The 27,530-nt window shown below is 39.3% G+C and overlaps 1 protein-coding gene across 1 annotated transcript in view; it reads right to left on the reverse strand.

Annotated features, from left to right (window-relative positions):
* Positions 1 to 27,530, reverse strand: part of nalcn (sodium leak channel, non-selective) — a 50,535-nt gene that overhangs the window by 14,066 nt on the left and 8,939 nt on the right. The window contains exons 10-15 of the mRNA XM_068746111.1: positions 25,928 to 26,014; positions 18,871 to 19,002; positions 17,567 to 17,734; positions 15,418 to 15,609; positions 14,053 to 14,190; positions 13,431 to 13,505 (exon numbers count right to left, since the gene is read on the reverse strand). Coding sequence (XP_068602212.1) covers positions 13,431 to 13,505; positions 14,053 to 14,190; positions 15,418 to 15,609; positions 17,567 to 17,734; positions 18,871 to 19,002; positions 25,928 to 26,014 — 792 coding nt within the window. The remainder of the gene's footprint in view (positions 1 to 13,430; positions 13,506 to 14,052; positions 14,191 to 15,417; positions 15,610 to 17,566; positions 17,735 to 18,870; positions 19,003 to 25,927; positions 26,015 to 27,530) is intronic.

Below are 27,530 nucleotides of genomic sequence, written 5' to 3' on the forward strand. Positions count from 1 at the left end.
GTTCATGACACAACATATTTGACAACGAAGCAGTTTTTCCTTTTTGAATTTATATAAATCCAGTTAATCCATTCTCCAGCCCCAGAAACACTAGTTTGGAATATTTTCTATGGGGTTAAGTGTGGCAAAAATATAGAAAGGAATTAAAGATAACCTTAATTATGGAAAAGGACAGTAAAGTTATACATTAATTAATGCTAAATAAGACATAATTGAATGCTTTGCCTTTGTTGTTGAAAGTACATGGTGCAGGTGGATGGTGGAGGAGGAGGACAGGCGGAGGATGACTACTTTCGAGGGGGAGTCCCTTTTCATAAGAACATCAAGAATCTGCATTTTTGTTCTGGTGTTTTCTCTCTCTGCATCAATTGAAACGATTCGATGAACATGAAAAGGATCTAGAGAAATTTGTCATTTTCTTTAATGCGGAATATTTTAAAAAATGGGACATCACATTGTCATTTAAAAGGCCAACTGCTTTAATGGCCACTGTTTTATTAGGGTGATATTGTTCAATACACTCCCGCTAATCGCTCCACTTGCTGCACATTTCTTTCAACTCCCCTGTCACTCCTACTGCCCACTTCACTGCTGTCGTACAATTGTCATGCATGCTCTGAACTACTCTGACATACATACTTTCAACAATTGGTTCGGAGGGGTTTGTCGTATGCCAACTCGGTCGTAACTCGCTCCATGTTAAATTACCCTAAGTATACTATGCTGCGTCATGATATGGAAAATATCGGAGCAGAAAGAGAGTATTTCCTCTTGGTAGACATCGTGGGTGAGACAGCAGAAACTGTCGTACACTCGATTCCTCATAAACAGACAAAAAACAACAACAAGAGGCAAATGCGATCATAAAGTGTAGCAGTCGCAAGTCGCATGTGTCATACGTTGATGACCTGGACCCTGGACTTCTCTGCCACTCCAGATTTGCTCGTGCAGTACCACAGTTCCTCTCTGGGCACCCTGTCATAGGCCTTCTCTAGATCTACAAAGACGCAATGCAGCTCCTTCTGACCTTCCCTGTACTTCTCCATTCCTAGCCTCAACGCAAACATTGTGTCTGTGGTACTCATCCTCGGCATAAAGACATATTGCTGCTCGCAAATACTCACTTCTGTCCTTAGTCTCAACTACTTTTTCCCATAACTTCATTGGCTTACTATGGCATTCAGTATAAATATCCAATTGTGATAACATATATGATGTGCAAGTTGCCATTGTTGTCTTTACTTCACAGCTTCAAGACAAGCAAAAAAAAACCTGGACTCTTGTTAATGTATGATAATGTATGCAAATGTATTCAAACTGATCTGCAAATGAACAGATATTAGACCCAATTAGAAGCATAAAATAATATCAACCCTGTAGCCCTTAAATGTCTAATCCTCCAACTGCAAGTAAGCCACTGGGAGATTATGCAATACATAGCAAAATAAAAATATGTCATCTCCGTCTCTTGTGTACTGATGACTGGAGAATGTTAAAATAAGCCTGATAAAATGAATCACTTATTGATACCAAACCGTGTGATCAGAGCTCGGAGGCATGTTGACAGAAGAAAGTACGAAGATCACTGAATGACAGCAAGCTGATGAGCAGTCGCCCACTAACCTGCTGCCAGCACTCCTACAGTCCCTGAGGGAGGCTGCACACAGAATCATCTGCATTCTAACGTTCAGACATCAGAGCAGGCCATTGACCCACAACACCAGACATTAGCTGCATGTGTGAGAATGTGGGCAATGTGATAATAGACTATATATTTTACAACACAGCCATACCTTGCACGTAATCCATCCCTCAGGATGATAGTCCTATATGCACTGCACTTTAAATCAAAATGTGTGTTCCCTGTCGCACTAATCTGTTTGTACTAAACTTACCCTGATGATTTTGAAAGGGTTCCCCAGGCCTTGAGCCAGTCCAGCTATAACACCCACGGGTGGGAAAGCTGTGAGCCAGAAAGCAGGGTCACCCTCTCCTCTCATTAGGTGTGTGATGAGCCATGCTGCAGAGCTGCTGTAAATTTCTAATAGCTACCTACAACTGCTTTAATAAGTTCTGTTTATCTCCATGCCGGTGGCTTTACAAATGAGGCACTGTGATATTTTCAAATGGCTTTTCACCTAAAAGTTCACTCAAGTTTCACTCAAGTTTCACTCAAGTATACCATACTCAAGTATACCATACACAAGTATTAGACTATAATGTCTAGTATGTGGTATATTCAAGCAATACATAGAGTACATGTTGAACAGCATTAGAGGTACACTTCTGCATCCTCTTGTTACACATATTAAATATGTGGATACAAAAATAAAGTGATGCAAATTTAAATGTGCCTTCAGCATTACATGTCAATGTATCGTTGTATTTTTTTCAATCTTAGATATAAAACCACCTTTAAAATGTCTGTTAAATTTTCCTTACAATGATGCAATTATAGCCAAAACTCTGGTTACATGGATGTTAAACTGATTTTTAAACAAACCGAGTAAAATGAATGTCTGACTGCAGTGTAAATGCTAAGTGGCAAACCTTTTATTTTGTCTTTTTCAGAATGATTTCTTGCAAGAAATCATCTTAGAGTGTGCGTTAGACACAGCAGAGACACAGGACTTTGAGTGTCCTCCAATCCAGAACTGAAGGTGACACTTCAAGATAGGAACACATTGTGTTTTCTCTGAGGGCTACACTCCGCCCATTGCTGCTTCTCCATCTGCCTCTTTTCTCTCGCACCACAGCTCCAATAAGTCCTTGATCCATTAAGTCACACAAATGTAGGACAGGCTTTTAGTTTAATTCAGACATAATGAGCTCCTGCTGCAACACAATCCATCCACACGCATAAGACAAAATTATTCTGAACAAAGTGTACTTTCATCATTGAGGCCCTTCTGAAGCATCGACAGAGAAGGCACACATACGAACATGCTAAGCCATACACACATGTGCATATCCACACCGGGTAAATAGAGAGGACAGTGTGTTCTTGTCACTCCCGTGGAACACCGACTGCTTATCCTAAACCTTATGTGCGCAGAGACAACAACCCCTGCTCCCCCGTTTCTCATCTCCTTCCTCTCCCTACCCCCCCCCCCCCCCCCCCCTCCACTTTGCTTGCTCCAAGTCATTTACCAACCTTCCTCTCCCCCTGTTTGATCTCTCCCAGCCAATTCCAGATCACACTAATTTCAACTGACAAACATGGAACAAACATGCCCACGTAGTCCTCTGTTGTGCAAAGTGACACAATCATGACCACAGACACAGACACACACACACACACATGCAAAGGCAGCATAACCATTAATCCATAAACAGCAACACATCATAAATCAAACTTTGCATGTGTAGGTCTTTCACTAGATGGCAGTGTGGTAAAATGGTACAGATGTAAACAGCAGCACACCCTAACACTCATGATCAGATAATGTGGAAAATGAATATTTATCACAACAACTGTCCTCAAGTGTATGTAGAGGAAATCCCTTCTGAAGGCCATTGTTGGTCTGGGTACCTAATGAATATGGGTGAATGAGCCAGGGGTTACTGGCTACACACGTTAACAAACACCAGAAAGTACAAGGAGCATGAACAAGCCGGGAAATAACATCAATTAATTTATGAGTGTGTTTTCTGAGCCAAATTCTGATTCAATTTTGCTCCATATTAAAATAGAGCCATAACAAGATATAGATAATAGTCCCTATTTGGCCAACATTAATGTTCCCACCATTGTCCTGGTACAGTATCGTGGAAACAACACTATGGGGCTTGTTTGCTATTGTTTTAAACCAATCAAATTAGCCTTGGATGGTGCTTTGCATAAATAAATGCAGATAACTGCTGGAGAATGTCTCTTAAAATAGGAGCCCAAAGGCAGGTTTATACCAACAGCACAAATCTTATGAGCCAGATTAGACCTATTGAGATGCTTCTCTGCTGCCATGATCATGCTCCAGGTTTCTGGCCAGGAATCTCTTTATACAGAACACTTTCCTCCACAGACTTATTGAACAGTAACGTCATTTTGAAAAAGTAATTAGAATATCAAAATTAAGTTTAATAAGTTTAACAAGACAGCTAAAGGGGTCATTGCACACCTGGTGCACTACGACTCCCTGCCAGTGAAGGAGGTGATTGCCTGAAAGTCCATGTTCAGAGATTCTTGCCGACGACTGAACTTTTGGGAGAAATGTTCTCCGACTAAACTCTGACTGAAGGAGTGCTGATGCCTCATGTGGCGGTAGAAACAGGTGAGTTTAGAAGTACAAATCAAGCACAGATGAGCACCCCAGTTTGACTTTGAGTTCAGGTGAGTCTAAATCAGATCAACTTCATTCAGTTTCATCTTGCAAAGTGTTTCTTCATATTTCAGATGTAATTGTCTACTTAACGCTTTCAGTGCCAGACGTTTTCAGCTCAGCTCGATGCTGATTGCCCCAGTTTTCGCTCATTTTGTCCTTTTTTCAAGCCCCTCATAATGTTTTGTACTATGACTATGCAAATACCGAACCTACCAAATGAAAGTTTAAAGTCACTTCTTTCATCAAGAAAAGAAAAGTGTGCTCCATTCTGGATCTATTATTCTGGAGTTATTGGCCGTTGAAGAGAGGCAGAACTCTTGTCTGAGAACAAATATTTATATATAGTATATATACAATTTGATAGAAGTGATGAATCAATCTAGTGTTCAGAATTCTAATAAAATAAGGTGTGACATATAAGAAATATGATGGTAATTAATTTTAAATTTATGGCGGGGAATAAAAATTCGTTCAGCATCCCGGAGTTCATTTCCACATCACTGCACCAACGTGAGAGGAAATAAGGCATTCAGAGAGTGTTATGCTGCTCTCTCGAAAACTGGGAAATGGATGTGAACTCTTTTTCAGATGATTTATAAACTTGGTTGTTTCTGTTCAACAAAGAAGGTAATATTTTTCTGTTTGTAATATATTATTATCTCAACCATATCTGACATTGCTTTGCCCCAGTTTGCTAAAGTGACCGAATATCAGCTAATAAACTGACCCGGCCTATTCATCAAATCAAGCTCTACTTAGAAATAGGCGCAGCATAAGACGACTGCTTGACTGTGTCAGTGACTCATACTGCAATAGCACATAAGTGTAACACAGACAAAGAAAATGCATTTGAAATGTTGTCATGCTCGTCCTTCTGGTCCCTTTAACGTCACAGCGTCAACAGGGAGAGTAGCCATTACTGTGCCCCCTGTGCTCATATGTCCTCTGCAGGCTTAGCAGCTGCACCCTCTGACGGAGGATTCAGCTCAATGACTGACGTGTACGTTTCTCTGCACTAAGCAAACAGATTGTGAATGAACACAAGGCGTTTATGTTTTCATTTTACATCATCCTCTGAATATATTTTCAGTTGCACAATTTCCCAAAGGTGTGTAATTTCCCAGATATGTTTCCTCATGACTCATCTACCTGGCCTGAGGGCGTTTGCAATTGCCAGGCACAAAAATACAAAGAGAAATGCAAAAATTAGTGCATAAAAAATGAGCATGCACTCACACACACACACACACACACACACACACAATCATCATATCTGCCCTGAGGGGTAAACACCCTCTGTTTGGCTGATATCTATTGGAACAGGATAAACACTTTCTCCTGTTCGTGCACCTCTACTCGGTCCCACAGACGGGGCTCTGTGACAATTGACCAATGACAATCCATTAATGCAGAGTGAAATAACTAACATTAACTTACGTTAACACATAATTATTTATTGATATTCTTCCATTTTTGCAAATGTATATTTTTCTCATGAGAATGTATGAACAGTCCCTGCTGAAAGACAAGGGAAGACATTAATGACAACTGCATAGTAAAACATGTCCTCTGGTCCTCACTGACGAGGTAGTTAATCCTCAATACCAAACCGCCAGTCCAGCCTCTAAGTGTATTTATCTCACCCAAAATAAAACTCCACTTTGGGATCTCAGGAAGAAAACAATATATTAGTTTGAGACGCAAGCTGACCATCTAATACTGAAACCTCTTGCATCAAACATACAAGGTTATTGATCCTCCGACGGATCTGGAGTTACCTCACGTTCTCCAATGTGCCGGTGACTCCTTCAGGGACTGGCCGGCTTGGAAGATGAGCAGCCTGATAATGGTGCCGCTAATAAGAGAGGGCGGAGCAATGGCTGAACTATAAAATACAGATACTTGTCTCGTTGCAGGGAGTTAAGCGCAGCCTCTTCTACTGGTGAGTAAAGTCACATTCACAGAATATATGAATTATTTAATATTATAGGGCCCACAGGAGAAGCTGGGCCAGATGCGTGCCTCGGGCCACCAGTTCACAACTGCAATTACAACTACCGTATTATATGCAATATCCTTCATTCAGCACAAACTAATACACAATGAAAACTGCTTTGACAAACTGACTGGTTCCAGTTGAGTATTCAGACAAGTAATCTAGCCACCAATTTTAAATATCAATGGTAATTTTTAGAGACATCGAATAAATCTAAATAGTTATTCCATGACAAAAACACAAAGGGCACTTAGTAGGGTGCATACCTACATCAAAGAGTCTACTTTAACTGAATTAGACCCTCACCTAAATCTGAGCTATCAACCCAACCTCATTAAGCTGTTCATGGGAGAATTGACAAAACACAGCCAGTGTGCATTGGGTGTTTGTATCTGAGATAACCAACTCATAGACTCACTCAGTTTTCAACTCCAGACTTCAACTGTTCCTTTTTTAACCCATGCCCCAACTCTTCCAGTTTCAAAGAAAACAATTCATGAATGTAGCTTGTGTGAATTTGATGAAATGTTGTTTTGGATTGTAAATGGTTAAATAAATAAATGATTATGCAAGATCTCGATCCACCCTAAAACCTCATCATGTAGTTTTTCTATTTGAACTTGCAAAACAAATAAACTTACACCACTACTGACATCAACTGCAGTTCCCAGACACTTAAATGAAATATCTGTGACAGTCTTTGGTCAAAATAGCAAACAGATGCTGCATGACTGCGTCCCTCTTTTCTGTCTCAAACAGCTCTGTCAGAAACGCTGCTAAAAATTAAACCGAAACTAAGTTCATTGCGTGCACTCTGCTGCATGCATGTGCACACACATCTTGTGCACGTTCTAGAAATGTGACGTCACATTAACGAAGATTTCTGCCAGACGCATTTCAGTAGGTGATTACAGAATGACGCAAACTACGCAGGATTGAATTGATGGTTTATTTAGCTGTTTTTGGGTTGATAAGGACCCAAACCCACCATAATAGTGTAGAAACATGAGAAAAGTGAGTTTTGAGTCATAATAGGGGACCGTTAAGTTTCACATCGGTGTTGAACAGAAGGCTGAAGAGTGTGTAGTGTGTGTGTGTGTATTCGCGGCACCTATCCTGGTTCAAGCTTAATTTCATTACTACGTTCGAGCAAACCAATTTTCACCAGGTAAATGCATCGTCCTAATCAACACTGATGAACGGAGTGCGCTCTGGCTTCCATTTGTGTGTTTGTGTGTCTGCACAGGTGAGTGGTTGAATAAATCTCAGATGCGTTCTTTCACTTACTTCACTAATTACTAATCAGCATTCTTGCTGCATACATGATTGATGATTTTGTGTGTGTTCTTGTTCGTGTGTATGCACATGCATCTGTGTGTGGGTTTGTGACTGTTTTAAATGCAAATTACATTAATTTCTGTTCTCAGGCTGTGATTATAATTTCAGGGGTACTGCTTCAGTTGCAACTAGCTCACATCTACAACTTTAAATAAAGTGAGCCAACGTTGAACCTCCTGATCGTATTGAGGCTACTTATGGGCCCCTGTGCTTCAATCTTTGAGTCTCAAATCATGACAAACGGTATGTCGAGGTTGACAGATGCAACACATTCCCCTGAATGGCTGGACAGAAATCACCATACAAAGAATGACAGATGATTTTAGCTGCATCTATTATTGAGGATGTTATTATCAAATCAGCAACATGTCCAGAAACAAATCATAAGCTGCTGCAGTTTTGTGGAGTTATTAAAATCACTGGATCTATTCACAGCTCTGAGCCTTGTTCATATGGTGATTCTGTACATACCAGTGGCCAAACAGACTGTCTGCATCATCTATGAGGTTTAGCAGTCTAAGTATGGATGTACATACACACATGAAAAATGTCTTACACCGGGTTATAAGGTGCATTAAGCAAAAGAAAACAGGCAGATAAGTCAAACTTTATTCATCTTATTCACAAGCTCAAACTCGCCCGGCGTCGCCTCCCTGTCTTGGTGAATGTGTGTTTCGTCTTCTGTCATCCAGCGCTCCCGCGCAGCTGGCAATTTAACTTTGAACGGTCGGAGTTGGAGTTCTTTGGTTAATTAATCCACCCGGGATGATGGCAAGATCCGAATTAGTTTGCTTCACTTGTGTTTTGACAGTATCGGTGAGATGGGCACGCATGGAGCGTCTTCTTGCTTCCTCCACTTCCGTACCGTTGATCCGTTAATGTTGGATTCTCTCGCAGCTGCTCTATTCTCATGTTCTGCTGCGGGACTGATAGCCTCAAGCTGGAAATCCACTTTGTAAGCATGTCTCTTAACAGATGGCATTTTGGGGTCCTTATACACACACCATAATAACATGTACCGGTACGTATCACTCCGCGAGGCTCCTGACTAAGGTAGCCGTAATGCTCCAACAATCCATCGAGCGGTGCGGCTTCATAGTTTACCAAGGTCGTACCAAAACATTTTGACGCATTTTTGAACACCGTGTACCACGCAAAATGGTGGGCCTTATGGTCCGAAAAATCAACTCGCGTGCCTTCAAGTGGCACGCGGGTTTGATACCCATGTCTTACAAAGTCCAGCATCCCATGAATTTGGGACATACTTCACTGACAGGGTTTTCCCTTTCGCTATACTTCTAATGGCATTCCAGTAACACACTCGTGGTTCTATATTAAAATACATTGTGGGAAATGTATTCCCACAACAGGCCAGTCAAATTTTGGGTTGACTGAACACTGCTAATTTACACGGAGAATGGAAGTGGAAGTAAAATTCTAGGGAGTTATGAGCTACGGTTCTCTGACAGTAGGAGGAATTAGTCCAGTGAACTATATTAATAACCTCTGAACAAGAAAGAAAGAAAGAAATTAATTATATATGTAGATGCATACTTGGTGAAAATAGGTACAGGATAAAATAAAATTAATATTATGGTCTCACTATCAAAATGCATAATTTTGCTGTGCAGGAGGTGTTTATCACGCAACGCTCGGCTGCACATGTATTTTCCTTTCATTGTGACATGTGGACACACACACACACACGCAAAGATTCCGCTGACATGCAAGCAGCAAAACACAATTTGTGTTTTTCATGGGTAAAATATAAAAACTAAACGAATAAAATAAGCCAAAATGTTTGTGTGGTTTTCCAATTGTTATCTCTGACACAGAGTAGATGCATTCTCAACTAATTCAAAAACAGGATTTTCTCTACTGTAACTGCAAATTAAACATCCATATGACAGTAAAAGCAATTGTAATTCACTGACTCTGACACATTAACCAAAAACTGCTGATAATTAAGTCTCCAACAATGTACGACACAACCCATCCCATATTTAACTACAAACAATATAGAGAGACACATATTTTGATTTGTACAAAAACAATCCTTGAATATTTTATGAGGCTTCAATTTGTTGTTCCATTATCTCCAATTAAATGAACACAGAAATTGCCTGTGTGTTCAGCCATCTGTGAAGTAGAATGGATTAAATTGTCTCAGTGAAGAATATGCAGGTGGCTCTTCCACTGTATATGCATTATTATTATCTTACAGCTACCAGATCGCCCGAATGTCTCCGGTGCTTGTTTCCCGTCCCCTCCGATCGGTTCCTGTTTCCCGTTCCTGCTCTGTTTGTGATGCCGATCCGTTCTCTGCCGTTGGTACGAGACCTCAGCTAAGTATTTGGAATTTTGTTTGTTAGATTTAATTACCAGCTCAGCTGTTGTTTTTTTCACTTTTGTTTGGCTGCAATTTTATGTTTTTTCTTACCGGACGTTCCAGCCCGTCCACCCCTCATAGTGTTTTTTTGTTTAAGAGCGATTAAAGCCTCTGTTCTGTTTCCCGGCTCTGTCTCCGCATTTTTTGGGGTCTTCTCTGCTCATTAGCCCGACGGGAAGCAACACATTACACTGAAATAGGGCTGCAGCTATCGATTATTTAAGTAATGAATTAATCGATTGCTTGATGAATCAGATAAAAATACATTACAGTGTTTCAGAATATTTTTAAGAGGTATAAAACAAACAAATGTTAATGCTTGCAATAACATTTATTTTGAACTGCAAACTCATTAGAATTAAGATTGCACTTTAATTTTACAAGAGCATTCAATGCAAATAATAAAAAAAACTGAGTGAAGTGATTACTGTATAAAATATAAATATACACGAATGCTAAAAATACATGTTTAATAATTTTAAATTTCACACAAGTACTTGATTAAAATGTATTTAAACAATAAAACTAACATGCATCAAACTATAAATTTAAGGTTCTTCACATTTTAACACACACTATAATGTTATTAGTGGGTTGTATCATCATTATGCATCTTTCAAATCTGTTACAATGAACATACAAGCTAACATGTAGCCACACGTTTGAACGGAGGGACTTTATTTAATTGAAGCTAGCATACACATTGCGTTAGCTGATTATATTGATTTTAGTTGTCTGGATGATCAATGTGCTGGATGCTTTCTGTTTAGGTGCTGCAGAATCGATGCTGTACTATGTTGTGATACACCAGCTCTGTTTGACAGTGCGAACATTGCACCGCGTTCTCTGTTTTCTTTTTCCACTTGAAATGGTCCCAAACTTTGGACAGCTTCTGTCGTTTTCTTTGGGCTCTTCCCTCCTTCATTGTTGTTCTATTCTCCGTCTTTTTCTAAGCTCCCTGCCGCCACACTGGACTGTGTTCACCCTGCTCTTGGTTACCTATGTACATGTTCAGGTGCTTCCCCTCACATGCAGAAACAATCTTCCAGGCGGTACGTGCCAGCAATTTATGGGTGATTTTAATAAGCAACACTAATTAAACAAATCCTCGAGGCAACAGTATTGAATTTGAAGCTTTTTTTCTAATCGAGTAACTCGATTTAATCGGTGAATCGTTGTAGCACTACACTGAAAGAAAACAAGTTGGCAAAACAGATTGTATGACTTTTTTAAGACCTCATCAAGTCATATTAAAGACAAATGACAAATGTTGCTGTACCAACTCAGTGAAGTCAGTCATTAAACAGCAGGCAACAATTAGTAATCACATCCACCCAACTCGACTTCTCATCACTCACAGCCGACAAGTGCATTTATGACCATCGGCCATGTCTTGAGGCCTTTGCCAAATGTTAGCAGAAGCCTTCTCTGGAATCGTGATCACCATATACGGTGTATTTATAGTCAGTTTTCATATCTGTGATGGAAGCACCTGTAAAATTGGTAATTTTACAGTCACTGCCTCTAATCACTTAGCTGTGGGTGGAATATAACCTGCCCAGCCAAGCTGAGATCTGCCAGCCGGATATCAACGCACACAGTGCATATCGTTTATGTGAGCGTGCATGTGTGTGTGTGCTTACTTTGTTAATGTCATTGAGCTTATGGATGATTAATTATAATAAAAGGCATTGTATGGCTACAAAAGAAACACAAACTTAGAAGTATGCTTGATTGACTTTAAATGAAGCCATTTCTCAATTTTGTCTGTTGAGATGACTCCGTGTCCCTTGAAGAAATTCATCTCAAATTACAAACCTTTTTCACTTGAGGAAAGAAACTGCTCATTTAAGTTCAGCAATTAGATAACTTTTTATTCAACAGGATTTAGCCTGTTTTAATGATAATTTCCCACTAACTCAACTCGCCAGAGAACAGCCCAAAAAAGGAAAGAATGAAGACATTACTGTCGACGTGTGGTTACATTACAAGTCTGGCACTCTTCCCTGGGTACCAAAACATTAAAACACATGGAGTGGCACATATCAAGCAGGAATTACCTCTACTTTTATAATAAGCATTACTATACCATGTCTTACTCTGACTGACATGAGGCATTTGGCATGAACTCATTCACTGTGGCGGCAGAGGCTTCTCAGGAGCAGTAACTATCAGTACTCAAACGCTCCACGTCTTCTCGAGCAATTTGGGCTTCAGAATCTTCCCAAGGACACTGAGATTACAGGGGCCAGGGATTAAACCACTAGCGACATCATAGACCACCGCTAAACCTCCTCTGAAAGGTTTCATTTTAAAATCCGTTCACACAAGTGAGGAGGAAAACTTGTCACATAATCACTACAGCTGTTTATCATTCAAAAGGCAGCTGTGCTTCAAATTTTTACCAAGCTACTAAGCAGATGCTGGCAGTGTGTGTGTGGAGTTTAGACTCATCAGCCTGTCAGCAGGTTTCTGTGGAATCGGTGTTGTTGAATGAACACTTGGTAGTACATTATAAACAATGGAGCTGGCATCTCATTCGGGGTGTACCCCACCTCTCGCCCGTAGCCAGATACGATTGTGATTGTCTCCTCTACAAGAAAACTGATGAATTTAAAGTAAGTTTCCCATTCCCTCCCATAATGGGGGCTTTTTCAAAAAATCATATCTAATAAAATATGCATTTAATTCACTCCCCAAAAATCACAGTCATAAAGGGGTCCGATATTCACCATCATGCAAAATGTCTTCTGGATCTGATCCAGAATGCGGTCTGGAAATAAACATTACATTTTCACATTAAACCCCATTTGTGAGGGTTGCTATGGTGACATTTGCTGCAGGTTGATTTCTACCCCCGCACAGCTGTGGAGGAATCGTTGACCTGAACGAGACCTAATCAGCTCAAACGGATTTGTTGTTTCTTTGAAAGCTAAGGATCTTGATCCAGAAGAATCTGCCATTACTGAAAGTGTGCTTTTTGTGAATAACCTCTAAACTAATAATGATATCAATGTGAATCCAATTGCTAAAGGTTTGATTTCATGGTTAAAGATGCTAAAAATATAGACAAAATAAATATAGAGGCATTATTTTTTATGTAAATCACAATATAGGGAGACTCAGGTGCTTGGCGGAGGTCTGCGCTCTCCAAGTGATTTTCTAGTTTAATTCTGTGACGAATGGGTTTCAAGATGGAACGCTGCTGCAAGTTATGCGTTAACTCAGATATCTTCACTTTAAGATACTGATTATGTATTGGCTACATCGCTGCATTTGGAATTTTCATATTGTAAAAATAAATGAATTAACTGTAACGGGTGCCGTCACAGATCTTCACATCAGTCTATTGAGCTTCTAGAGTTCAGCTGCATGAGCATCTTACCTGTTTGAGCTTCTTCAAGTCTTCATCTAACTCCAGATTGTCCAAGATAACAGCCACAAAAAGACTGAGCAGAATCTACAATGCAGCAAGAGCAAATGCATGAGCCTGTATGCTGTTTGTGTGTGTGTGATCTCATTACAACATGTTAATGTCATTTACAATTTAATAAAATAATATAACTTTTTTTAAAGTACAACCAGTGTCTAGTAAATTAATTTGTTCTGGAGGACATCCTCTCTGTATGGCCTGAAGTGTGAGTCATCCAGAGTGTCTGTACTGTATGACAGCTCCCCATGTAAGAAGACCAAGCATCAAGATGTCAGCAGTTCCTACGCCCGCAGGTCTGATTAACTGCAGTGAGATGCACCACTTGAGAAAACACTGAAGGGGCTGGGACGCTAACTGAGACCATTAAGAAACCAATTCAGATATCCTTTCGCCACTTCGTTCCCCGTAAGTGCTTTGTAACCAACAAAACAGAAAGAGTTTGTATAGAATGCCACAAGAAAGATGCAACTTTATACAAATGTTCAAATCATGGCAAACTTACCTTATCTACTCAAACTTCAACAGTATTAGTGAACTAGCTTTTACACATGAGACAGCCCTCTAAGATTCTCACCAAGGTAGCAAACAGATGGTAGAGGATGAAGTAGATGGCTACTACCGGAGCCCACATATGACCCACAGCCACAAGAGTCTGGTCCATGACATCTATCCAGCCCTCCTGGGTTAGGATCTGGAACATTGACATGAATGCCTGCAAGGACAAAAGCAAAGGATGAGACACAGTAAGAGAGAAAAGGGCTTCAGAGGGCAGCTAAATACACAAGAGCAAGAGAAGAAGCAAAGGACGGAAATGCAAAAATAAATTACATGCAAAGAAAGACAAAGATCTGACATTTGAAACATTTATTTTTCCCACAAAGTGCAAATATCGAGAAGTTGATGAGTATATCCCCATCTGTTCATCCTTCTCCAGCTGGAAAGTGTGAGTTTTGAAAAATACACCAGCGAGAGAAGAGACACGGTGAGCATGAATCTCATTTTTTACTCTGTGTTGCTGTTCTCTAACCAACCAGAGGTTAAATCAAGGTGTACACTCAGATGCAACACTATGGCCCCTGGAGTCAAAGGGCACACCTGTGCTTCCTTCTTAGCATCTCAACAGAGTGCAACCCCATCCACATCACCTTCCTCCCACATCCTAGTTATCCCAGATTAAGATCTCAACAACAGGTCTAACCAAAACAGAGACAACCATCATTAACTAAGATGTGTACTTGCCTGTGTGCACACATGGGTGCGGGTGAGGCACATGCAATGCAGAAACCAGGGAAACAAATGAGAAAGGGACGGGTAACACAGCATGCAAGTGCCATCTGTTTACCAAAAATCTTTAATCTCCCACTGTAGGTATAGAAATAAATTAGAGAAAGAAAAAATGTGGTAATGAGAAAGAAAACAGCTGATGAGCATTTCCAACTCAAAGGTGCAACATCTGTCAACTCATTATGCCCCCTATCAACATTCACAGGCCTTTCCTCATGGTGTGGTTTTAGAATTGCTTAAAATTAATATATAATTTGGCAGCATGTTGTCGCAGTGGGCAGCGCTGTCGTTTCATGCTGCCTTAGGCAAGAAGGTTCCGGGTTCAATTCCTTTCTGTGTGGCGTTTGTATGTTCTCCCTGTGTCTGCATGGGCTTTTTCCAGGTTCTCTGGCTTCTTCCCAACCACCTCCTAAATTATGCAGCTGATGTGAATTGAAGAAGAGCGTTGTGTTGGCAGCGCGAGAGATTGCGGCCCAATGCTGACTCATCAAACATGTTTCGTTGTTGTAATGACAATGCCAATAAAAGCATTCCATTCCATGATTCTTTTTCTTTTTCCTTGTGCATTATTAAACTGACCTTTATTAGGTTATATTAATAACTTCATAACAATACTGACATATTACTCTCTTGTTGACAGAATGTGGTTCCTTACCCTGGGAAATGTGGTGAAGCGGTCCAGCTCCTCCACAAAGCAGAACATCTGCAGGCTGATGGCCGACATGACTATGAGGAGGCTGGCTGTAAACACTACCAGACTACCTAATTTTTTTCCTGGCCCAAATATTTTATACACAAAGTCCTCCAGAGCCGGGGAGATCTTTATCAAACGCACCACACGTAGCACCTGAGGGAAAGAAAAACACATAATTTTAAGTACATCCTTTTGAAAGCATTATTCATTTAGGTCAATAGAATTATCTTTAAAATTCACAGCAAATGAGGTGGAAATTTAGAGTATTTAAAATAATGGTCAGAAAAGATAGCATACAATAGTAACACATTGAGATTGCATATTGATTAAAAAGAAAGTCTTGCTCTTGACCCAGTGGTAAAGTTGCAGCAATACTGTGCTCTGTCAACAGTCCCTAAAGTGCTTTTAGTGGCGACAACCCCCAAACGGTAATCCATCTTGGTCATGCTTCTAGGGACCCAGAGAGTGACTATCGAGCTACGCACTGCGATGTGGCCAAAGTTTCTTCTCCCATTTTTGGATATACGTCTAAATAAACAAACATGGGATTTTGGTTTAAAAGGATATCCACAGATAACTAATATGGATATTACAAAAATAACAAAAGTGATAGGATGGATCTTCTTTTGAAAAAAACACAATGTCCACTATTCAAGTTAAGCAAAGTTTTGAGGCCAAGATCAAAACACTAAAGGAAAGGTTTGAGCAGATGTTAGGGTGTGACAGCTGAATGTGTTTTCGGCCCGTCCCTCTTTTTGTTCTGCACCCGAGAACCTCACAGTGCTAATGGCAGAGGAATAATATATTGCACAGCGATAAAGTAACTCATGGAGTATTTTATGAGCAAGGACACTTTGTGCTATGCGTAGCTGGAATGACTGCTGCTGTTGCTCTGCCTTTTGTTTAATTGGAGCTGAGAGCCATTAAACCTCTGATTAGGCATTTCTTGCAGGGAAAAGCTCTGCTCAGCTTTACAGTTTGCCAAGGTATGTAACCGGTCCCTTTGCCTGAGAATAAAGGGTGCAGTAGCACAATCTCCAGACATGGCTCCCTTGGTTAATCTGACCATGCTGATCATTACTGTAAGAGTTGCACCTTCTAATTTTTACTATTGCGAGAACACCTGCAGTGACTTTGAATTTCTCTGAATTTGGGGCTCAATGATCAGGTTTTGTATTGAGGGGTATCATCTTCTGAATAATCTAAAACATATGAACTCTTCAGTCCCATTTCAGCCATGTGTTTTTTTCTTTTTTATTATTTGTATATAAAGTGCATTGCAATTTGTTCTAAATTAGGATCATAAATAAATGCATACCTTTGGAAAAAATAAATGTATATTTCAGAGGAGAAACCATATCTGAAGTCCTAAAATGCAGATATGAGATGAGCAACGAAAAATCTCAAGAATGTCTTTCCACCTCGTTGTCTATGTAAGCTAAATTGAAGTGTAACGTGCCATATTGTCCCCATCACAGATATGACATCTGGTGTTTCAAACCTATTTTGCATTTCTGAATGAATCAATGGGATAATCGCGGTACTACAAAAGTCATTAGGATTCTGAACACACACAGACAAAATGTCGAGTTGGATTGACGCTGGCTGAAAATTATTTTGCCACGTTGGAGAAATGATGAAACAATTATTGATTTTGTACCCTACCGAGTCTTTTCTCCAGCATACACTTCGGATTTCAGCACAGCCTTAAAGTTAATCCCTTGTAATTAAATGTCACCCGTTTAAACTGGGACCTCCTTTGAAACATCACCAAGGACAGTGAAAGACAAATTATTTCCCATGAGTGAGGAGTGAAGAAGGCTTTTGATTCCAAGATGCTTTGCTAATTAGCCCAAAGCAGATGACTGCTAAGAGTATAAAATGCAAATCTGCAGAAGCGTGGAAAAATGCGCCAGAGCATAGCATGAAGTGCGCTAAATGCACAAGAAAGAAATGTTACACAATGATACAGATACTGTTCCTCAGACCATGTTCTTCTCAATTGTGGATTATATTCAGATTTAGGATATTAAAGGATTTATGCTGGCAAGCTTACATTTGAACAAGATATATATTGTGAAAATGCATATGCCAGTAGGCGTATCCATACCTGAAAGTAGGTGAACTGTGAGTGGTACAGGTCAGGATAGATGTGCAGCGTGGTGCCCACAACCAACAGAGATTCAAACTTGTGCAGGGAAGAGCTGATGTAACCAGTGAAGCCCAAACACCAGATTTTCAGGAGAGCCTCCAGATCAAAAAGAACAGTAAAGGCCACCTGGGACAGATTGCATAAAACAAATAATTGAATTGAATATCTCAATTTTAGTGCTCTTTTATTCTTCTGAACAGACATAGCACATTTCACTCCCCATTTGATTGCGTTTTAATTACTTTTCACATTGCAAATCAGGAAATTGAAGACAAACTGATGTTGTGTCACCGACTGACAATCTAGAATTGGCACCTCAAGATGTGCCTTGTTCCATTTAATTGTGTACATGTCCTATATTACCTTCATAGCATCACCCAGATTGCAGCAAATCAAAGTGATAGTTATAAGATATGAGCAGAGGGACTGATAGAGAGTAATATGCTTATTTTTTCCTTTTCCTTATCTCATCTACTTGATGAGAAGTATGACAGGCCATTAAATGTGTCTTCACTCTTTGTTGGCACCTATTGCATGCTGATTCCATCATAAAAGCATGCATGAAACATACGTTACAGTGTTATGGACAAGCCTGTATACTTAAAAGGTGGATGAAAAATCAAAATATCAATGAACATGCTTTGAGCACAAAATGCAATAAGGAAGGCATAATCTCACACTATTATGGGAAATTATAAATAGAAAAGCACTCAGAGAGTGCAGACCTCCGCCGAGCAGCGTATTTTTTCTTATAATTAGATTTACACATCCACATGGCGATCTGAATCATCACCAAAAGGTTATACATTGTTCTTTGTAACGTTATGCACCAACCATGAAAAGTGAAAGTGAATCAGAGTTGATGTATATTTTTAACAGGTTTTTTAATACCTTAATGGGGTTTCAATGTGGAAAATATTTTAAAACTCCATTGACTGCAATGTTACCAAAAATGTCAAATTGATCCATAATCCAGGATCTCTTCTGGATCATCACCAACATTTAATCATCTATTCCAGGTAACATTCCCAACATGTCCTGAAAATGTCATCAAAATCCGTCCAGAACCTTTTGAGTTATCTTGCTAACAGATGGATGGACAGACAAACAAACGCCGGCAATTACACAACCTCCGCCTCGGCAGAGGGGCCTTACATATTAAAAACCTTGTTCAAAGGATTTGTATTCATGTTAAAATGTAGGTTTTTTGGGGGGGAAATACATAAATATATATTCAACAATAAAGCAATATATAATCTCACCTCTGCCAGGTAAAACTCATCATAGTGCCTGCGGTGGTTCTCCCCTTTATAGTAGTTGCTAGCGGCAACAATAACATCCACAGCAACCATACTTAGGATGAACATGTGGAACACAGAGGATCGCATCATTTGCTGTGGAAAGAGAGTAGTGCACATTAACAATCAAAATAAATTGCACATACCGGTAAGTAAAAGACGTCTGAAGGAAATCAATGTACATTTTCATCTCTTTTCCAAAATTAACTAATTATTTGTTCAAGATCCTATTTTGATTCCAGTAGGGAAGTTGTAGTGTTTTTTCAGCCCCTAATCCTGAACATCACCATTACTGACACAGTGAAATTATATCTTGGCCTTTTTACCTGTGATGAATACAACCAGGCTTTAATAATCAACCAATGAATCGGTCATCTATCAATCCATCTGTCTCACTATATTTTACTTCTGCAAAGGCCAAGTGATCCTATGAATGCCTGTGAGACTGTTATGGTAGGAAAATAAATGAAACTGGTATGCTAACACAAATGATTAATTGGCCATAAAAGATGTCAATAAAAATCCAACATGGACATTTGACTGGTTTAAAAAGGCTATAACAGCCGCTACGTATAGAAAAAGCTTGAAGACGTTTTTTCCTTGGACTTTGCCTCTGGGATTAATAAAGTATTCTGATTCTTCCATTTTGAAATGAATTTTTAAACTGTTCTAATGCGAGAGAAAATTCCGTGATTGTCTCAACCAATCAGCAGCAAGATTCCTGTTGCGCAAACCTTTACAAAGCTTTGTGGAAATCAGTTCATTAATTTTTGCATAATCCCACTAACTATAAAAAAAAAACTAGAATGCCCCTAAGAACAGCCCCATCCTTTAACCAAGTTTAATAGAAATCCATTTGGTAGTTTTTTCATAATTCTGCTGAAAATAAATAACCAAACCAAACAATGAAGATCGCTGTAAACATAATATCCTTGGTGGAGGTAACCAACATATATTAGGTGACTAATTACCTTGGAGATAATTAACATTTCAGAGAACACATATAATTTGGTAGCACAAGCAAGGGTCTGTTCTTGTAAGTCCTAATCATAGAATGCACAGCATATAGAATGAGAAGGTGAAAACCAGAAAAGTGGACCAGCAGATAAACATGAGGCAATTCAAAAGCAATCAGCTGGCTTTCACTGAATGCTGGAAGAAACATTCACTCAGAACGTAGAATCAGAGTGTATTCAGAGAGCCGGAAACAAGACAGGGCAAATATACAGTATATATGCTATTTCCTGGGGTAATGGCACTGGCACTGAATGCTTAGGATAAAGGATTCATATAATAGAAACAATCATGACTTCAAAGATTATCAGAGAAAAAAAACAAAACACATACTGCTCATTTATTAAAGAAAAAAATAGCAACGTTACATTGCTTTGGAGACAATATGACAGATGTGATCCTCGTCTTGAACCGGGTGTATGTGGAAGAACGAACAGCTTGTGAGTGGGTAGAATCACTCACACTAAAAAAAGACTTGCATGTGAGACTTGGAAAAAAAGTGAAACATGAAAGAAAGATTTTACAACAGATGAAGAGTGTTTTGCGCCATTGCTGCAAAGATCAAATTCGCCCCAGGAAAATGGGACCACTGCCATCCATCCTCCTACGCAGTACGCACAAAAGCACCTATAATACTAACTCTATTAAGTGTAGAAAGCCGAAACTGTAATTGTGATTGGTGCTTAAAAAACAACAGACGACATAGAAATTATTTCTTTAAACTTTCAACTTGTGCGTAAATTAAATGATATAATGCTGAAGTAAAGAACTGTTTACACAGCCCGGAAAGTATTACATTTGGGTAACATTAATGTGAAAAAGTCTCCCAAAGACATATGACCACAAAGACAAGTAATTCTACTTTCACTTTGTTTAGGCTAGTTTCTGCATTATTTTCGAGTACTTTGATTTGAAGTAACAATATTACATATATCAACAAGTATTGAAGAATTGCTGCAGCCCAATACTCACTCATCGAACATAATTTTGTTGTTGTACCGTACTTGTACGGTCAATGACAATAAAGTATATTCTATCATGGATGGATGGATGATAGGCCTACGGTATATACAGGATACCTTTCTAGTTTAATAACTATTTTGTGATTGCAGTTTTGGCTCTTATTCCGTGTTGTTTTATTAAGCACTACTACTACTACTACTACTACTATTGTACTTCCGGCTTGTCCCGTGAGGGGTCGCCACAGCAAATCAACTTTCTCCACTTCACCCTGTCCTTTGCATCGTCCTCCCCAACACCAGCCGCCCTCATGTCCTTCCTCACTATGTCCATGTATCTTCAACCTCTATCCCTGTTCCCTAGCAGTTCCATCCTCAGCATCCTTCTACCGATATAGTCCCCGTCTCTCCCCTGGACATGTCCAAACCGTCTAAATATTAAGCACAACATTTCATATATGAATTCTTACCATTATTTATTTTTTTTGGTCCAGTCTACCTAGCCTTAGGATTGGGTGTCTTTGCAGATCATACATCCATGGCCACTGTACAAACCACAGTGGTTAGGTTCCTTGACTGGGATTGGATGTGACAAACCAGCTTGATGTTTTCAGCAACCAGACACTCTCCCCATGAGAGTTTTGAATAAAGCGTGTCTGCGTGTGTGTGTGAGGGATCAAGTGAGAGATAGAGGCGGACTGCCGAAAAACAGAAAGTGCATGTTTGTGCGTATGAGATGGATGATTTTCTCAAGGTCCTGGAAATAACACTCCAACAGGAACTGAGATGCATGTGTGCTTGTAATCTCTGGCAAATGTCAAAATTCAGTCTGCTGCTCAGGTCTACCACAGAATGACCTTCAAATCTTCACCTCTCTCGTTTGTGGCATTTCAATAGTCTTCATAATACTCTCCTCGTCCTTCACAATCCAAAACCGCCTTGATGGCCCTGCAACATCATACATGGCCTCAGGATGTCAGACTAAATTCAACATCATCAAATGTAGAACAAACCTGCCATACACATACCGTTCAATGTTTTTGAGCTTGCGTCTGAAATAATTTCACACTTCTTTGATGGGTGCTGTTTCTGTTTTGTTAGCTTAATTTGGGTCTCTACGTGCTCACTGTACAATCCCGTGTCCTCTCTGCTTGAAGGCAGGTTTTGTAATTAGAAGCCACACTTAAAGTTGTGGCTTTGGAATCTTGGCCAATGAACTCTGGCACCATGCAGCGTCTGAAGGCTAACCAAATCGTTTTTACCACATCCTGCCAAAGACAGCTTGTACTCAGCTCTTTGTTTGCTTGACAGCAAATGAGTGCATGATGAAAAATTATACACACAAATAATTTGTTAGATGAAAAAAATATATAATTTGAAATGGCATGTGACTAAGTATTTGGAGGTGTGCTTTTATGCAGCAAAAAATAAAAAACATTAAAAAAAAATAGGATCTAAATATTGACTTCTTTCCATATATATTTTATTTGTTTGAGTGTTTGATTTCTTCTTCACTCAATATATATGCCAAGTTTGTTCAAACATATATCAAGCATCATATTCGAGGCCGTCTGGTCAGTGTGTCAAAAATTACACTCTTACACAAAACCTGAGACAAGTTAACCTGACAATCTTCTGTCAATAATCTTTAAATTAATTTAATTTCCATTCCGTTTCTATTGAACAAAGGCAGAGTTTGCTTGCCCTGGCTGTCCCTAAAAACATTTAATTGTGGCTGATTGCAGTCTAGATTTAATAAATTGCCCAATTCAACCATGTTGTTCCATTAGTCTCATCTTTATCACTTTCTTCCAGCAGGCAAATGTATTTCCCATTATATGCTCATATACCATCAATATGTCACTGCCATCATCTATAACAAGGCCCTCACTGTGATTAGAGTCCTTCAGCATCCCTTTTCTGCATGCCCCCCTTCTTCCTTACACATACAGAACACCTGCTGTTAATTTTGACAAGCTGTGATGTGTGTGTGTGTATTTAAATTATAAAAGTAGGTGGTGTCATGAGAAATATGCACTGGCCAACAACTATCAGAAGGGACAAAACAAGCGTTACAAAAAAATCTGATCCTTTGGTTTGGACGAAATAAGCTTTCTTTCAGTGGACTTCAGTAACCATCAGCTCGTTCTTTATCAGAGGTCTGTCCACAAAAGTGAATAAACTAATCGCACAGACCTTGTAGGTAGAATTTTTCAAGGAATTCATACCTTCCTTTAATTGTCATTTTAATGTGTTTTAATTATTGTCATGCTTTCTCCATTTCCTTGAATTTGATGTAGGGTTGGCCAACCATATGTTCTAATGAGTTGATCAGTGCAGTGGGGAAAAAAACATGATGCTTCATTAACCTTAGTATATGCCGTAACTATGAGAGAAAACATTCTGTGTTGTAAATAGACACATAGGAGTCATTGGGGTTTAAATTTACAGATTTAAAGCAGGTGCTTAATCTATTATGTGCTTTCTGTAATGGCAGCAGCATGTTGGACAACAACAATCTGGGACCAACGTACATACACAGGCATTAACGGACATTAACAGGCAGTTCAAAAGGCTGGCAGTAAGACGCACAGAGGCCTGACAGACCCGTACCAGATATATCTACCAGCAGACAAACAGGAGGTAGACAGCGTCCACCTGCCAGCTCTAAAATATTTTAATCATTTGATGGCCAATTAGTTCAGTTCCAGGCAGAACAGAACAAGCTGGATCCATACTGCATGTCTTCATTCTACCTGTCTCCTCAGTTAGCACTCCTCTTTTCTGATTCGGGTGAAAAGAAACAGAATATGGTGTGAGGCATCGGGGAGAGAGGGTGATATCTATCCTCCATCAAAAAACAATACCACTGACTGTGTATGACATCTCACAGCATCTACAGGTATTACACGTAAAACAAGTCATATAAATATGTTACTCTCCATATATACACATGCACGAGAAGTAGGTGCAAACTGCTCTCAAAAATCATTGTCTATTGTTCAGACTGGCCTCATATATAAGTATTATATATATTATATAATTTATTATACAAGTATTTTTCATGAACTATATCCTTTTATTATAACAATTTGCCATTGCCATTTAAGATATTTTCTTATTTGACTTCTGCATCTTCTGATTGTTGCATTGTGGCGTCCAGAAATGATATTTAACATAACAATCTGACTGAACATGACATAATGTATTCCCATGGATAATTAATGAGCATGCGTCCTGGGGAAAGTATTTTTTTTAAAAGCAACAAACACTAACATGTCGATGATTGTAAATGTTGATTTTATTTTAACTGCCCAGCTCTATCCTGTTGAGTTGGCGATAAATAGCTTCTATGTCCCCTATCCCCAAATAAAATTAAAAAAATATTCTAAATACAGAATGCTAAGGCGATTATTGTATTCATACTTTCCTAAAGTCCTGATGCTGGCAGTAAATGTGATGAATATATGGGTTCACCGTACAACTCGGTTTAAGTCTAAAGATATCAGCACAGGAATTCTGCATCCTTAAGGCAATATTCTGAATTTGAATTAAAACAGCACTGATTAAAAGATGCAATAGCATTGGACGGTGTTCTTTATCTCATATGGTGGCAATGCTTTTTCTTGATTTACTTAGGATTATTTGATTTCAGCACCCTGCCATTCACGACCTCCAGCCTACCAGGATGATGAAGACTGATGAAGTACAGTATATGTACAATGATGATGATGAATATATTTATTAGATAGAATGTTAGAGTACAAGTACAGTCAAACAGTAGCATGTATTACAGTACAAGTACAGTGAAACACCCTGTCTAAGAGGAGCATTTCAAAAAGGTCCTTGCGGTCTTGTTTCCGTTGAAAGTCCTTAGTACATAAATCATCGACATTTAACAATACCAATAAAATAAAAATAAATTACTCCACAGATGCAAAATGACAATAAATTAAAAAGACACATAATATGTACAACGTAGGCGGACAAAAAAGGGAGTGGGGGATTGATCCGGAGAGAGTCGTGATGACTATCTTCATTTCTGCCCCCCTGAAAGGTGTATTTTTAGGGCTGTTTTGAATGAGGCCAAAGAGGTGCATGTTTTGAGGGCAGGAGTCAAACAGTTCCACCCTTGGGTGGCAGTATTGTAAAAACAGCATTCATTCACTGAGTGATATGGTGTCGTCAGCCCAACCCATCAATCAGTCTGCTCTCCAAGTCAATAACCCATAGGAATAAAAAAAATAATTTACATTAACAAAGTGTGCTTCAATGAAATAAATTAAAAAAGCAATGCATAGCAGCTGTTAATCTAATCTGTTTTGCCAGAGAGCCACACATTGCTTTGCAGGAGCTCTGTGAGTTGACACCTCCCACTTTGCCAATACACTGGTAAAGTGGGGGCTACTTTCTCGTTTCTTCCCTTCTTCTACACAAAATTCTATCTTTATTTGAGCGCTTTTTTTTAATGCCTGAGTAAATAACTTATTTCAAGCTTGGCTATGGAGCATTATATTTTCCGTGACAGCTATCCTCCCTCTAGCAGCTGGAGACTCTTCCTGCAGTCGAGCAGAACGAAGGTCGAGACTTTCAAACCCCACTGCAATCAACGGCTAAGGAGCTGGAAGCAACACCCTCTGCTCTCAGCTCAGCTTTAAAGCCCAAATGTTTGAAACACACCTACCAAAGAGGCAGCACTCTAATAGTAATCGATCACTGGTTGAACATAATTAGTGCAGTTCTAAACACCTCCCATCACTCACTCATTTACAACAGCCATGGAAGATACAGTCAAATGTTGAAATAATGATGTGATTCCTTGCCACTGGTTAAGCAAATGCTGTTTAGAGATTACATTTTAATGCATGCATATCAACAACAAGAGCAAGATATCTAAATTAAAATGGAAAGTGCATACAGGCATAGCTAAACTTTTGGATTTCAGGTATTTTCAGGTGTCACCTTTCAACTAAACTGAACTGAATATATTTCACAGTAATATGAACACTGGGGACATCAGCAGCATACTAATTACATGGTGTTTTTACCTGAAGGCAGGCAGGCGCTCGCCCATGTGGTTTGTTGACGTCCACAGCGACAAGCTGCCACCCGCCAGCAGCATCTTCATGGAACATCTGCGGCATGGAGATCACATGAGTGTAAGACTCCAGAAAGAACCCTGGCACATTATTATAGGTATTGAACCAAACTCAAACAAGCATATGTACCCTTTGGTTGCATCTTTATAAAATATCTCTGTGACTACAAAAAAGCCAAAGGCGGCATTCACAAAGGTACAGGTCACAAAAACAGCATGTAAGGGTAGAAAAGAAATAACACACAGCGCCAGCTTATAACCTTTGAAAAATAAATCTGCATATCGATATCATTCTAGTGATCTAAAAAATTAACATAAAAAAGCACCATCATATCAACAGGTTTATAAAATGTCATTGACTTCATTCTTTAATTTAATTTGGCTAGTTAGTGTTGGTTTCAGTTAATTCTGCAGCCATGATAGTTAAACCTTCAGAATGTATCCAAGAATAGCTGTGCTGCAACCTGAATGCTAAGGTCTGCATATTAATGTGTTAAAATAGCTATTAGGTCAATTCACAACCATTTTAAAGGTACAATATTGTCTTATATATATCCTATATTTAGGATATTAGCATGCTAACATTTTCAACTGGTAAAGGTCAGCTGAGGCTGATGGTAATGCCATTGGATTTGCAGGTATTTAGTCGTATTTAACCGTTCAACTGTTGACATTGCAGCACTACTAGAATAGGAAAGTATCACCAGTCAAGAACCTGCGGGTTATCTTTTATCAGGACCTGTCCTTCCATTCCCAGATACAACATATTTCAAGGACTGCGTTCTTTCACCTTCGCAATACTGTATTTAATAAATCAGGCACATATTAACCCAAAAAAGATGCAGAAAAGGTAGTCCATGCTTTTGTAACTTCCAGGCTACATTTCTGCGATTCATTACCGTCTGGTTGCCCCAGCAGGTCTATTAAACATCTTCAGCCGATCCAGAACGCAGCAGCTCGTGTTCTGTCAGGACCCAGACTGAGAGAACACATTTCTCCTGTTCTGGCATCTCTGCATCGCCTTGTTAGAGCATGACTTGAGTATAAAATCCTTCTTCTTACTTTTAGAGCCCTCAACAGCCAGGCCCCACCTTACCATGCAGAGCTCATTATGCCATATTGCCCCACTCATCTTCTAATTCACCTTTACATTACATCTGATACTCACATTTGAGTATCCTAGCAAGGCGATGGTATAAAATCCAGCTTTTATAGTCTTGTTTTAATAAAAACTGACAAAAATAAGGTTGATATAGTTCAAGTTCTGATAAACGTATGAACTATAATCCTTAAACTGGATAGTGCAGTTAAGGAATGAGGAGTGTGGAATACATCGCGTCTCCCCGGGCCACCTCGGTGATTGGCAGTTCACTGTGACACTATGGCTAGTTAGTTTATCTACCTTTGAGAAAAAGATTGAGGCATGGAGATGTGATTTCAGTGAATCTGAACAATGGTGGAAAAAAGGCAGAAATTGTTTTCAAGGACACAGCTAATCACCGCTGTTTATCTGTTTATCTGTCCGTCCGTTAGCAAGATAACTCAAAACGTTC

This window comes from Brachionichthys hirsutus, chromosome 12, assembly GCF_040956055.1.
Source record: "Brachionichthys hirsutus isolate HB-005 chromosome 12, CSIRO-AGI_Bhir_v1, whole genome shotgun sequence".
Taxonomy (NCBI): Eukaryota; Metazoa; Chordata; class Actinopteri; order Lophiiformes; family Brachionichthyidae; genus Brachionichthys; species Brachionichthys hirsutus.